This window comes from Phyllobates terribilis, unplaced genomic scaffold (assembly GCF_046119375.1).
Source record: "Phyllobates terribilis strain yellow unplaced genomic scaffold, ASM4611937v1 Scaffold_7__3_contigs__length_470593459, whole genome shotgun sequence".
NCBI lineage: Eukaryota > Metazoa > Chordata > Amphibia > Anura > Dendrobatidae > Phyllobates > Phyllobates terribilis.
This window is the reverse complement of record NW_027362767.1, coordinates 433,901,045-433,915,570: the sequence shown is the minus strand read 5'-3', so window position 1 is coordinate 433,915,570 and position 14,526 is coordinate 433,901,045. Positions and strand designations below refer to the sequence as shown.

Sequence of the window (14,526 nt, the reverse complement as noted above, 5' to 3'; positions counted from 1 at the left end):
CCTAGCCCGAGTCTTACGCCAGGGAAAGACAGGGCAAGGAACGCATGCGGTGATTGGTGAAGTGCCAATATAGGGACGGTAGTTGAGACAGGGTGACACTAGACCAGACTAGGAGGTCTCCACTCCCGCCTTTCCCTAGTGTCTGTGCTCCCCTTCCCTCTTTTCTCTGTGTGGCACTAAGTCTTTCCCACACCTTGCGTGACAGTGACATCATCCTTACCTGTGAGCCTGCGGTGTGACATCATCCTTACCTGTGTGCCTGCGGTGTGACATCATCCTTACCTGTGTGCCTGCGGTGTGACATCATCCTTACCTGTGTGCCTGCGGTGTGACATCATCCCTGTCTGTGTGCCTGCGGTGTGACATCATCCTTACCTGTGTGCCTGCGGTGTGACATCATCCTTACCTGTGTGCCTGCGGTGTGACATCATCCTTACCTGTGTGCCTGCGGTGTGACATCATCCTTACCTGTGTGCCTGCGGTGTGACATCATCCTTACCTGTGTGCCTGCGGTGTGACATCATCCCTGTCTGTGTGCCTGCGGTGTGACATCATCCTTACCTGTGTGCCTGCGGTGTGACATCATCCTTACCTGTGTGCCTGCGGTGTGACATCATCCTTACCTGTGTGCCTGCGGTGTGACATCATCCTTACCTGTGTGCATGCGATGTGAGGCCAGTGATCTATGATTTTTTTAACCCTTTATATCTGTATCTTAGTTGCCCACTTTGATGCCTTCTTTGTGCCCATTGTCTTTGTCAACCATTACAGAATAGTATTAAATCGAGTGCAAAAAGCTGGCAGCGGCGCCGGCGTAGGCGAGTGTGCGCTGATGGCATCCGTTCTTCAGCAGTGATGCAATGTCTCTCAGGAATACGACACATTTCCAGGATTGTTAGACGGCTCTGAGCTTTGTTGATCACAATGAGACACGCGGAGGTGACGGCGGCACGATGACACCCACACAGCTATATATATATATATATAAGCCTATATTTAGCCATTCCACCTAATAAAGAACGTTGTGTTTTATGATCTGGCTACATCACTGTAGTATGTAATAATAGTGATCTCACCTCTATATACACAGTATATAATAATATGCAAGAAAAGAGGGAAGACGCGGAGAAAAGATCAGCTGCACTTCCTACATTTAAACAATATAAATTGTTAGTAACAAACTCAAAAGCTGAGACAAGACAAACAAAAACACTTAGAATTACGCCAGAACCTGTTCCCTAGGATAAAAAATTGGCAACGGGATACAACCCATATGAGCCACATGATGACCAATAGAGGCTTGTAAATGTGGTGGATAAGTGTGAATGGACACTAACCCTAAAGTGATGTCACCTTGTATTTAGTAAAGAAGGAAAAACATGTAATGCGCAGGTAAATAATGCAGAAGATCTAAAAACAGTAAGCAATAGCTATCTGCAATAAAGTGCCATGTGCAGGGTCACCCTGGTAAATTGGCTCATAGGAAAAGCATAATATGGCCCGGAATGAGGATCCCACGCATGTCGCCGCAAAGGCGGCTTCCTCAGGTGGCTAACCCCTGAAGAAAACACCTCCTGTAGCGAAACGCTATGATTAGTTTTAGGAATCTTTACTATGTGTCTTTCCTCCTTTTTTGAACTGCCTTTGTCTAATCCATCGATATACAGGCGGTGCCCGCTCCATTGTTGCTTTTCAGTATATAATAATAGTGATCTCTCCTTTGCATAGAATATTATTAGCAGCTTGTACTTATCAGGTAAAATGGACCAAAAAAACAGAATTATCTGACTCTAAAAAGTCAAAAAATCGTTCCCAGTCTTATAGAGGGAGCAGCACTCCTGAAATTGCTCAGATCTTGGGGCGATCACAGAACCAGCAAAAGTTTTGTTGCAAATAATCATCAGAGCGAAAAAAAACGTGAGAGAAAAAGAGAAACTGCCAAAGATACAAGAAGAATCAGAGGTGAAGCGACCGGGAGCCATTATTCTCCAGTGCAGGCCAGAAGCACAAGGTGAGGAGGCCGAGCCCGACCACCACTGAGCAAGACACAGAAGAACAAGGTGTTCAGTGCTCAGAGACAGGGCCGAGGTGAGGAGGCTGAGCCCAACCACCACTGAGCAAGTCACAGAAGAACAAGGTGTTCAGTGACACAGCCGAGATGAAGAGGCCGAACCCGACCACCACTGAGCAAGACACAGAAGAACAAGGTGTTCAGTGCTCAGAGACAGGGCCGAGGTGAGGAGGCTGAGCCCGACCACCACTGAGCAAGTCACAGAAGAACAAGGTGTTCAGTGCTCAGAGACAGGGCCGAGGTGAGGAGGCTGAGCCCGACCACCACTGAGCTAGACACAGAAGAACAAGGTGTTCAGTGCTCAGAGACAGGGCCGAGGTGAGGAGGCCGAGCCCGACCACCACTGAGCAAGACACAGAAGAACAAGGTGTTCAGTGCTCAGAGACAGGGCCGAGGTGAGGAGGCCGAGCCCGATCACCACTGAGCAAGTCACAGAAGAACAAGGTGTTCAGTGCTCAGAGACAAGGCCGAGGTGAGGAGGCCGAGCCCGACCACCACTGAGCAAGACACAGAAGAACAAGGTGTTCAGTGCTCAGAGACAGGGCCGAGGTGAGAAGGCTGAGCCCGACCACCACTGAGCAAGACACAGAAGAACAAGGTGTTCAGTGCTCAGAGACAAGGCCGAGGTGAGGAGGCCGAGCCCGACCACCACTGAGCAAGTCACAGAAGAACAAGGTGTTCAGTGCTCAGAGACAGGGCCGAGGTGAGGAGGCCGAGCCCGACCACCACTGAGCAAGACACAGAAGAACAAGGTGTCCAGTGACACAGCCGAGATGAAGAGGCCGAACCCGACCACCACTGAGCAAGACACAGAAGAGCAAGGTGTTCAGTGCTCAGAGACAGGGCCGAGGTGAGGAGGCTGAGCCTGACCACCACTGAGAAAGACACAGAAGAACAAAGTGCTCAGAGACACAGCTGAGGTGAGGAGGCCGAGCCCGACCACCACTGAGCAAGACATAGAAGTACAAGGTGCTCAGTGCTCAGAGACACGGCCGAGGTGAGGAGGCTGAGCCCGACCACCACTGAATAAGACACAGAAGAACAAGATGTTCAGTGACACAGCCGAGATGAAGAGGCCGAACCCGACCACCACTGAGCAAGACACAGAAGAGCAAGGTGTTCAGTGCTCAGAGACACAGCCGAGTTGAGGAGGCCGAGTGCGACCACCACTGAGCAAGACACAGAAGGGGAATTGTCAGGACTGGGCCAAGAAATATCTCATGTAGATTGGTCACAGGTTTTATGGACTGATGAGATGAGGCGACTCTGGATGGAGCATATGGCTGGGACGGGGCTGGATCAGTACCAAGCACAGACCTCCACTTCTACTCAGACACCAGCATGGTGGAGGTGGGCACTGCTATTGGCTGCGATTATTACACAGGAGCTTGTTGGACCTTTTCAGGTTGACAATGGATCAAAATCACCTCCAAAACCTCCTGCCGGTGATTAGAAGACACTTTCTTCCAGCAGTGGAGCAGGAAAAAATCTGCGTCTTTTCAGAAAACCAGGATCGTTATACAGGACAAGGCTCCATTGCAACATCGAAGTCTCCACTCCTCGGTGCTATTGAAGGCCTTTAAAGGGTTATTCGGGACGGTTTTATTTTTTTCTCATGGAGCTAAGAGCTGACAGGCAGGTTGTTGCTAACACGCCCCCTGAGGAAGCAGGGTGAAACGCGCGTTGGGGCTCCTGGATATGTACTGGGTAAGCTAAACTTTTTCCTTTGAGTGCCATATAGATCATTGAAACTTGGTGTATACATGATATGACTCAAAGTCCTCTATGCCCAGGACTATTATACGCTATATATAGCAATGTGATATATCATCCCTTGAAACTTTATTCCCAGTATTGTTAATGGATGGTATTGAGATCTAAAAGCACTGTACGCACTCTAAACTAACATAGACATTGAAATCTGTGAACGCCATTATGGTTCTATATGCTGCATTATTTACTATAAATGTATGATATTCAATCTATGATTCTCTGATACTTCATTTTAGAAAATATCTAATAAAAAGTGATTTTACTCTAATTGTGGCACAGTCGTTGCACCAATGTCCCATCACTCTGACTTAGGTCAAAGGTTGGTCTGTGTTATAATTCTAATTGGGTGCATCCCTTACTATATATACATATAGGTTAATTTAAGGAATGTTGATGATGTTGCTGCCTGCTCTGCCCGGCGCCGATCTCTGCTGTCTCAGAATGGTCACAGACCGCTCCTACCAGCAATTTTTCATCTTCCAGTGATATAATGTTGACAGAGCAGCATCTTCTCTTCTGCCGGCTCCCCGCTGACTAACTGTGGGGAGCCAGCTGTCAATCAGCATGACGTCGACAGTCACTCCCCGCCAACAGAGCAGATGGAAAAGAAAGAGCTACTCTGTTGACATGAGATTAAATAAAGCAGCAGAATCGCTGGTAGGAGTGGTCCGTGACTGATCTGAGCCGGCGCCGGGCAGAACAGGCGGGTAACATAAGAAAAAAAATAAAATATTCCCAGAAACCCCTTTAAAGATGGAGAATATTGACACGGCCCCTTCCTCACCCAAACCTGAACCCTAATGAGAACTTGTGGCCCTTCTTATACGGAAGATTTGAGATGAAGAAGAATCTGACAGACGCCATAGATGGCTGTCGCTGTTATGGCTGTCACTGAGGGGAAAGGCGGCCATGTTACTATATATATTACTATATCACCGCTGAGGAGAAAGGCGCCGGTCATGTTACTATATATATTATATCACCACTGAGGAGAAAGGTGGCCATATTACTATATATATTACTATATCACCACTGAGGAGAAGGATGGCCATATTACTATATATATTACTATATCACCGCTGAGGAGAAAGGCGGTCATGTTACTATATATATATTACTATATCACCGCTGAGGAGAAAGGCGCCGGTCATGTTACTATATATATTATATCACCACTGAGGAGAGCGACTGCCATCTTACTTTATATATTACTATTTCACCGCTGAGGAGAAAGGCGGTCATATTACTATATATATTACTATATCACCGCTGAGGAGAAAGGCGGTCATGTTACTATATATATTACTATATCACCACTGAGGAGAAGGGCGGATATATTACTATATATATTACTATATCACCACTGAGAAGAAGGGAGCGGCCATATTACTAAATATATTACTATATCACCACTGAGGAGAAAGGCGGCCATATTACTATATATATTACTATATCACCACTGAGGAGAAGGTCGGCTATATTACTTTATATATTACTATATCACCACTGAGGAGAAAGGCAGCCATATTACTATCTATATTACTATGTCACCACTGAGGAGAAAGGCTACCATGTTACTATATATATTACTATATCACCACTGAGAAGAAAGGTGGCCATATTACTATATATATATATTACTATATCACCACTGAGGAGAAGGGCGGCCATATCACTATATATATTACTATATATATTACTATATATATTACTATATCACCACTGAGGAGAAGGGCGGCCATATTACTATATATATTACTATATCAACACTGAGGAGAAGGGCGGCCATATTACTATATATATTACTATATCACCACTGAGGAGAAAGGCAGCCATATTACTATCTATATTACTATATCACCACTGAGGAGAAAGGCTACCATGTTACTATATATATTACTATATCACCACTGAGGAGAAAGGTGGCCATATTACTATATATATATTACTATATCACCACTGAGGAGAAGGGCAGCCATAGTACTATATATATTACTATATCACCACTGAGGAGAAGGGCGGCCATAGTACTATATATATTGCTATATCACCACTGAGGAGAAGGGCGACCATATTACTATATATATTACTATATATATTACTATATCACCACTGAGGAGAAGGGCGGCCATATTACTATATATATTACTATATCACCACTGAGGAGAAGGGCGGCCATATTACTATATATATTACTATATCACCACTGAGGAGAAAGGCGGTCATGTTATTATATATATTACTATATCACCACTGAGGAGAAGGACGGCCATATTACTATATATATTACTATATATATTACTATATCACCACTGAGGAGAAGGGCGGCCATATTACTATATATATTACTATATCACCACTGAGGAGAAAGGCGGCCATATTACTATATATATTACTATATCACACTGAGGAGAAGGGCGGCCATATTACTATAAATATTACTATATCACCACTTAGGAGAAAGGCGGCCATATTGCTATATATATTACTATATCACCACTGGGATTTGCGGGAAATGTCAGAAACGTATTTTGTACATTGAACTGTTTGGTTCTTATTGTCACTGTCACAGATGGAAAGAAACAATTCAGATGGAAAATTTACATTTTTCATTTAGTTGCCCAATTTTGCACATAGAAAGAAGATACCGCACTGTACCTTTCATAAATAGTTGGGTTTCAGGTTTATTAAAGAGAACCTGACAGCGGATACGTGCTGTGTGATCCTTTATCAGGCAATGGCTGTATGATTCATTACAACAATAGACAACAGAGTAAAAATGTCCATAAAAAATCCCAAAATCTTATTAAATCAAAAGCATAATTACATAGGCAATTTCTATACATATGACATAGTAATACACAATTAGCAGTTTAGATCAGGTGTTATAAAGTATAGCGCCCAAAATTAATATTAAACTGCACTGGGCAGAATGCCTGTGATACATATATATTAAATTTACAGTGCTATTGCTCAAAATATCTATGCATAAAGAATGCTAAATCCGTATTAAGTGTATCACATTATTCCTCTATCACCTAGAGCACAGCAATCTTAAAACAAGTTCTTACCCATAATCAACCAGTATGGGACACCACTGCAGCTGCCCCAACGCGCGTTTCACGTTGACTTCCTCAGGGGGCTGTAAGATATCAGCAAACTTTAAGAGCTTCTGGGGACGGTGCCGCCTGGGAGACTGGAGCGACGGGTCTATCCCTGTGTGCGTGTATAAGGCGAAATCTGTCACTCCAGTGCAGCAGGCAGGAAGAAGCCGCTGGGGACCCCCCAGTCCCACTAGTCTCCCGTGCAGCTTGGTCCACGGTGGCTTTAAAGGTATATTTTTTTCTCTAAACCGCTGTGGATCACACACCATTTATTAGCTGTCAGGTTCCCATTTAACTTTTCGGACTGACCAATAGCACTGTAGTTGTTCAATAATAAAATTAATCATCAAAAATACAAATTGCCTAATAATTGTGCACACTCTGTGCAGTATATAATAATAGTGATCTCTCCTCTGTCTCTGCAGTATATAATACTAGTGATCAGTGGTGTAACTAGAGTCCTATGGGCCCCAGGGCAATATGTGGACCTGGGCCCTACTCCAGCATGTTGCTCAGATGTGTGGGCCACAGTAGTGCGGGCGATTGGAGGATCAGGTCTATATTTTGCCCCGGGGCCCGTAGGACTCTAGTTACGCCACTGAGTACGTAATAATAATATTGCCTGCTTCTTCTTCACGCGTGTCTTGGGTCACTTTTATTTTCTTATTCTAATGGGGTTAAATCCGTGCACATGGCCACCGTCCTATCAGCCGCCATCTAAACAGGATGCGATGGTGACCTCTGCCGCCTGTTCCCTCCTGTATCCTGTTTATTTTTGCTGTATCCCCTCATTGACACTTCCCTGTCACTTTGGGAACAACATTCCAGGATCCATAAAAGTTTGTCATAAACCACTTCCAAGACCCCTCCTTGACCTGCTGATGAGTAAAGAGCCCCCCTGAAGTATCTGGTGCTTCCAGGGACTCTTGAAGGCTCCGGAGGGAAATAATCGTGGAAAGGAAGCCATTGCAGTCTATGGACAGAAGATAAGACAGGGAAGCAGCTATAGGGGGCGCAGAGGTGGTAGCTGCCGCCAGCCCCAAAGCCTGGTGAGGCCCCAAGCTCCCTATGAGATCGGACACCAGTATTAGAAATGGAGCATGATAGGTGAGGGCCTGTTCACTATTTTGCGTAGGGGCCCAGGAGCCACAATGTTCCTGCTGACCATGGGTGACTTGTCATGGAATCACATATGAACTTTTAATTTTGTAAATAAAGTACAGAGAAATCTGAGCATCTATTAATCCAGAATATCTAATAATCCACTATCACTGCCATATTACCAGCCATTGGACATTTAGCGTTTTGTATCTTGGGAGAAATGACAAGGACAATGCAAAATGTTAAATTAATCTTTATTACATTGACTCTTTAGAATATATTCTACATATACATGGAGGACATCTGCTGGAAGTCTCAGTCTTATTAATCTCCAAGAGAAGCCTCCGTTGCCTCACATGATACTCCGCTCAAGAAGTATGGGGTTGTCCCTCAAAGCCGTGACTCTGCTGGGTTGCAGGAAGAAGAACTGGGCTCTCGCCATCGACTACAATGGCAACACGACGTAGCGAGACATCTCACATCATCCTTCCTGTGTCTTCAGCTTTCATAATTTCTCCACTATTAACAACTTTTATCCATGACCTTGGCCAAACACATCTGTGGCCATCTAGAGCTGTGTGTCCTCTTCTCCGTTGCCTAAACCACCACCAGGAGGGCTTGAAATGTTTGTTCTCTGACGGCTCAGCCGATTGAAAGTCCTGCGACCAAACTGGGAGACCCGAGAGAGATTGATATTTACACAGCGGGTGTCTCGTGTGAAACTAATGTCAGCAAAAAATCCTGGAGCGCCCCGACACATAGGGAACGCGTCTACACCTTCTAAGTCATGGAGAACACCCAAGATCTGCTGCCTGGAGCTTGGATCCCAAAGGCCACGAACATCAAGTAGAGAAGACAGATGACGCTTCCTGAGAGAAGATCATGGAACGGGTCATCAATGGAGATAATGTAATGATGAATGGGTGAGATGGGCAAAAGCATGACCAGGTACAGAGAAAGACAACTAGTAATGACAAGCTCAGGACTATGCACTCACCTGAAATCTGGGAAGTCGGACACCAGCATCCCAACTTCCATCTGGATAGACGCCGTGTCCTCTAGCACAAGAATCTCAGTGAGACGGGGTATGACCTGGTCCAGAGTGGTTTCGGGAGATTCCTATGGAGAGAAAGGAGACATGATCCAATATCGGATTCGGGCAACACCATGGGGACTTCATCTCAAGATCTGCAGAATCGTCACTTACCAACCTGCTGAAGATCTGCCCAAGCTGCTTCGACTCTTCCCTCAGCTTGGAGGCAACTTTCCTTCTGGTCTTCGAATTGGTGCAGGATATTTTTCCTTGTATGAAAGGGCGAACCAGCTCCAGGAAGATTCTACGATGGAGCTCTGATATGGCGGCCTGTAGAGAAGTGCAGAACATCATCATTCTGCAGGCCACATCCAGGAGTCATAGAAATGTCGGTGCTGAGGACACATACCTGGTAAGGTCCCGGGCTTAGTTTGCGTAGGGCAGCTGTTCGCTCTCCCAGGATGGACACAATCCCATCACATGCATCTGAATTGTTCAGCCATCGCCGGCTCAGAAGCTTCTTGGAAAATGGCTGTTGTAAGAAAAGAAATTCCCTCAATCGAGATGATAATTGCTCCAATCGTCCTGCTGAGAGCTCATGCAAGATGCTCCCCTCTTTGTATTTTAAAGCCTAGGTCTCCACATCTCCGCATCACGGCCTAATGTAAGATACCAGGACATGGCACTGACAGGCATCCAGTAGAAAGAGACTGCGGGCGCCAGGATCATTTACCAACATGTACACCGAGCATACGAGCCATGATGTGAGCCAAGACGGCCTTACTACACGGCGGCGCCAGGATCATTTACCAACATGTACACCAAGCATACGAACCATGATGTGAGCCAAGACGGCCTTACTACACGGCTTTACCTTTATGTCAAGCAGAATCAGGTCCGAGATGGCCCTCGTGGCAAGAGCTGTAATCCGGCCGAGAGATCCCTCTGCTTGATTCTTAGCATCTATTCCATCTTCTTTAGCGAGCTGCGCCATGCGGCTGCCGAATTCCCTGAGAATGAAGTTTACAGACTTAGATGCTGCGAGATTTCATTTATTCTTATATACACCATACATGAATGACTTCTATTTTAATTAATAAAAATTGGAGTTTTATAGAAAATGTGTAAAGCCAAAGGATTCCCATGAGCTGGGAGAGAGTATTTATTGGTTATTTACATACGTTGCTGGATGTAATCTGCCCCTTTGGTCATTAGGTGGCGCAGTCTTTTACTTTATCTATATCAGTGATGTTATGTATTGGGTGCATTGCTCCTCTCGTCAGTAGCCAGCGATGTGTATTCTCTATATCCATGGGTTACATATTGGCCGTCATCTGCTCATCAGGCCATTAAGTGACGTTGTGTTTTACGTTGTCTATATTGTCCATACACTCAAGTCACCGTTATGGCGGATCTTGGCCTTTGTCTTCTTTTACCTATTTAAGGAATTTTTTCTATTGTATATCGGACAGATTGAGGGTCACTCACTGGAATGGGGGGCAGCAGTTGACGATACTGATGATCCGGTAGATGAAGGCCTCGGTCGTCTCCGTCAGTCCTTCCTGTTCTAAATAAAATCGCTCCACCGACTTGTGGAATCTGGTAAAAGGGAGAAGAGAAGAAGTGACGCGAAGACCCCTGAATAATGACTGGGACCTTGTGGACTGTGAGCCCCCCCGCAGGCAGGGTTCCCCTCTCTACCCGTCTGTCGCTTATTTAGTTCACGTGTCTTGTACTTGTTTTATCTTCTATTATGTATCTAAACCTTCTGTCTCATGTTCAGATGGAATTATTTGGAGCTTTAATATAAATAAAAATAATGACTGTTACCAGTGATCATGACCTGTGACCTCTTATGAGCTGTGACCTCTTATCATGACCTGTGACCTCATCATGACCTGTGACCTCTCATCGTGACCTAAGATCCGGAGCTCATGTCCTGCTTCCTGGCCTTACAATGATTGCCCCAAATATTGAACTTTATACTGGAAAATACCTGCACAGGAAATCAGAGAAGCAGCAAAGGCAGGTGAGAGCCAACATCACCCCAAAACCTTCACTGATCAGCGGCGCTCGGTCAATGTGCGGCTTCATGATCTAATTGGAAGAGGAACATTGGTAAAAGACCAGATAATAGACCGTGGTTCAGAACAGTCAGAATGGTCGGAAATTTGATAATGGACCGAGAGATGGGGGAACAGATAATGTACTGAGCAGTCGGAGAACAAATAATGGACCGAGTGGTCGGAGAACAAATAATGGACCAAGCCGAGAGAGAACAGATAATCAACTGAGCAGTTGGAGAACAGATAATGGACGGAGAGGTCAGAAGGCAGATAATGGACTGAGCGGACAGAGAACGAATAATGGATGGAGAGGTCAGAATCCAGAAAATGACAGAGAACAGATAATGGACTGTGTGGTTGGAGAACAGATAATAGATAATAGACCAAGTGGTCAGAGAACAAATAATGGACCCAGCGATCGGAGAACAGATATTGGATAGATAATGGACTGAGTGGTAAGAGAACAGAAAATGGACTGAGCAGTTGGAGAACAGATAATGGACCAAGCGGTAAGAGAACAGATAATGGACTGAGCTGTTGGAAAACAGATAATGGACTGAGCGGTTGGAAAACAGATAATGGACTGAGCGGTTGGAAAACAGATAATGGACTGAGCGGTTGGAAAACAGATAATGGACTGAGCGGTTGGAAAACAGATAATGGACTGAGCGGTTGGAAAACAGATAATGGACTGAGCGGTCGGAGAACAGATAATGGACTGAATGGTCGGAGAACAGATAATGGACTGAGCAGTCGGAGAACAGATAATGGACTGAATGGTCAGAGAACAGATAATGGACTGAGCGGTCGGAGAACAGATAATGGACTGAATGGTCGGAGAACAGATAATGGACTGAGCAGTCGGAGAACAGATAATGGAACGAATGGTGTGAGAAAAGATACTAGACCAAATGGTTGGAGGACAGATAATGGACTGAATGGTCGGAGAACAGATCTTAGACAGATAATTGACCGAGTGGTCAGAGAACAGATAATAGACTGAGCGGTTAGAGAACAGATAATGGTCTGAATGGTCGGAGAACAGATAATGGACTGAGTAGTCAGAGAACAGATAACGGACTGAGCAGTCGGAGAATAAACAATGGAACGAGTTGGTCTGAGAAAAGATACTGGACCAAATGGTTGGAGGACAGATAATGGACTGAATGGTCGGAGAACAGATCTTAGACAGATAATGGACTAAGCGGTTGGAGGACAAATAATGGACCGAGCAGCTGGAGAACAGATATTGGACAGATAATGGAACTAGTGGTCAGAGAACAGATAATGGACCGAGCAGTCAGAGAATAGATAATGGACAGCGATTGGACGACAGATGATGGACGGAGGTCGGGAAACACATAATGGACACCGTTCGTAGTAAAGATACTGGAGAGCAGTTGTAAAACAGATTTTGAACAGTGATCCGGAAACATAAAATACACAGTGGTCATGGTATGGAGAATGGACAGAGATGAGAGAAGAGAATGGGCAGTAATCAGAAAAGCAGGATTTACCTGAATGACCCTCCCGCTAAAACCTGACAGGTGATCCTCATTCCTCATCATCTGGGTCCAGCGATCTTGCTCCACCTTGAGTTCTTCCTCCAGTCTGTGGGAGACGCGCTGTTGTATGAGGCTGACATACTGCTGCTCCAGCATGGTCCGGGTGTCACTGGTCAGCAGGGGGCCCAACTCATATGGGTTGATGAGTGGGGAGATCTCTGGTCTGGACAGGATATCCCTGTATGGAGAGGCCAGGGTCATCGCTTATATCCAGCATGTCACCCGTCACCCCATGCCTGCCCCCAGCATCACCTGTGCTGCCCCTCACCTGCAGTACACATTACTGTTCCAGTCTAGAATGAAGTAGATGTCATTGGTTTCTAGATCTCGTTGGGCCGCCGCACTGAGCCACTCCGAAACGACTCGATGGTAGGCAGAAAGGTAGATCCGGAAAACCTCAAAGTCTCTGGGATATGAACAAACCTGCGGAAAGAAGGCTTGTGTCATCCTCCAGGAACATAAACCACCCCATGTCCATGTCTAGGAGTTTTGGCTCCTGGCAGCTACATGGACCCGAAAGAAGTCAGACTAAAAGCCAAGGGCATTGAAGAAGCAGCCGGCAACATCATAACGGGGCAGAGCTGTGAGCACCTCATATTACTAATTTATAGGGCAATCATTAGCACAGTGGAATGGTTCACAGTCTTAAATAATGGACAGGTACAATGATCAATGTAGACAGGTACACTCATCCATGTGGATAGGAACAATCATCTATGTTGATAGGTACAATCATCAATTTGGACAGGTACAATCATCCGTGTAGACAGGTACAATCATGCATGTGGACTGTTTCATCCATTTCTACAGGTACATGTATTTGTATAGAAAGGTGCATTTGCCCTTGTGGTCAGGTAGATTCATACACAGGGAAGACTTGTTCACCTGGACGGATTCATCCATCTACCTGGCCAGGTAAAGTCTTGCACGCAGACAGGTACGCATGTCCATGTACAGGACATTCACACTTGTGGACACTTATTTTCCTGGCCAGGTACGTGTGTCCATGTGGATGAATATACTGCTCATAGACACGTTCCTTATACCCACATGGACCAGTGCGATCATCCACTTACCAAGTAATTCTTCACCGAGGTCAGGTCTTCCACCACAATCCTCTTGACCCTGTCAGCTTGAGATGGCAGTGAGCCCATTTTGCCCTCCAGGTTGCTCTTTAGCCTCTGTTTCACGCTCCTCTGGACGGCCTCCACCCAATATGCCCTCATGTTCTTGTTGCCAGCAGGGTTTTCCCGAGCCTCCTCTTGCTGGATGACACCGATCACCTCGTTCAGTTTCAGGTGTTTGCCTTTGTTGTTGAGGGACTCTTCCACCACTGCCCACATCTCCTTCATCAGAGCCTCATACAGCAGAGTCACGTCTTTGGCCTGTCGGCCCGGACTCTTCAGACTCACCGGACTCATCTCTACTTCACATTCAGCCTCCAGTTCCACAATGTGCTGGTCGGCCGACCGCAGCTCCCGGCGCTGGATGAGCTGTAGGATCTCCAGCACTGGATCAAGGGGAAAGTGACGTTACTCAGCTGCATCGTGTCTCCTGCTACGCGTTGTGTTGTGCATTATGGTGACGCTTATTAATGCTCATTCTCCGATTATCGGCCCATATAAATGTGCCTTCAAGTATATGGACACCTTTATTTTACTTAACTTCATGTATTTTCAACTGAAAATGTTTGGGTTTCATTCAAAAATTAAGTCAAAATTTGGCTTTTACATGCTCTTTTGTTCCTACACATGAAATGAGGTAACTGAGAATCCATCAGTGAGCTCATCCTAACCGAGTTCGTACCTGTTTT

At 45.6% G+C, this 14,526-nt stretch overlaps 1 protein-coding gene across 2 annotated transcripts in view; it reads right to left on the bottom strand.

Moving 5' to 3' along the window:
- Positions 1 to 8,287: 8,287 nt before the first annotated feature.
- Positions 8,288 to 14,526, bottom strand: part of EXOC3L2 (exocyst complex component 3 like 2) — a 152,848-nt gene continuing 146,609 nt past the window's right edge. For both annotated transcript variants that reach the window (XM_073642079.1, XM_073642078.1), the window contains exons 3-12: positions 13,790 to 14,223; positions 12,982 to 13,136; positions 12,666 to 12,891; positions 11,079 to 11,179; positions 10,571 to 10,681; positions 9,957 to 10,092; positions 9,492 to 9,614; positions 9,257 to 9,412; positions 9,047 to 9,168; positions 8,288 to 8,918 (exon numbers count right to left, since the gene is read on the bottom strand). In XM_073642079.1, the coding sequence (XP_073498180.1) occupies positions 8,618 to 8,918; positions 9,047 to 9,168; positions 9,257 to 9,412; positions 9,492 to 9,614; positions 9,957 to 10,092; positions 10,571 to 10,681; positions 11,079 to 11,179; positions 12,666 to 12,891; positions 12,982 to 13,136; positions 13,790 to 14,223 (1,865 nt within the window). In that variant the 3' untranslated portion in view covers positions 8,288 to 8,617. The remainder of the gene's footprint in view (positions 8,919 to 9,046; positions 9,169 to 9,256; positions 9,413 to 9,491; positions 9,615 to 9,956; positions 10,093 to 10,570; positions 10,682 to 11,078; positions 11,180 to 12,665; positions 12,892 to 12,981; positions 13,137 to 13,789; positions 14,224 to 14,526) is intronic.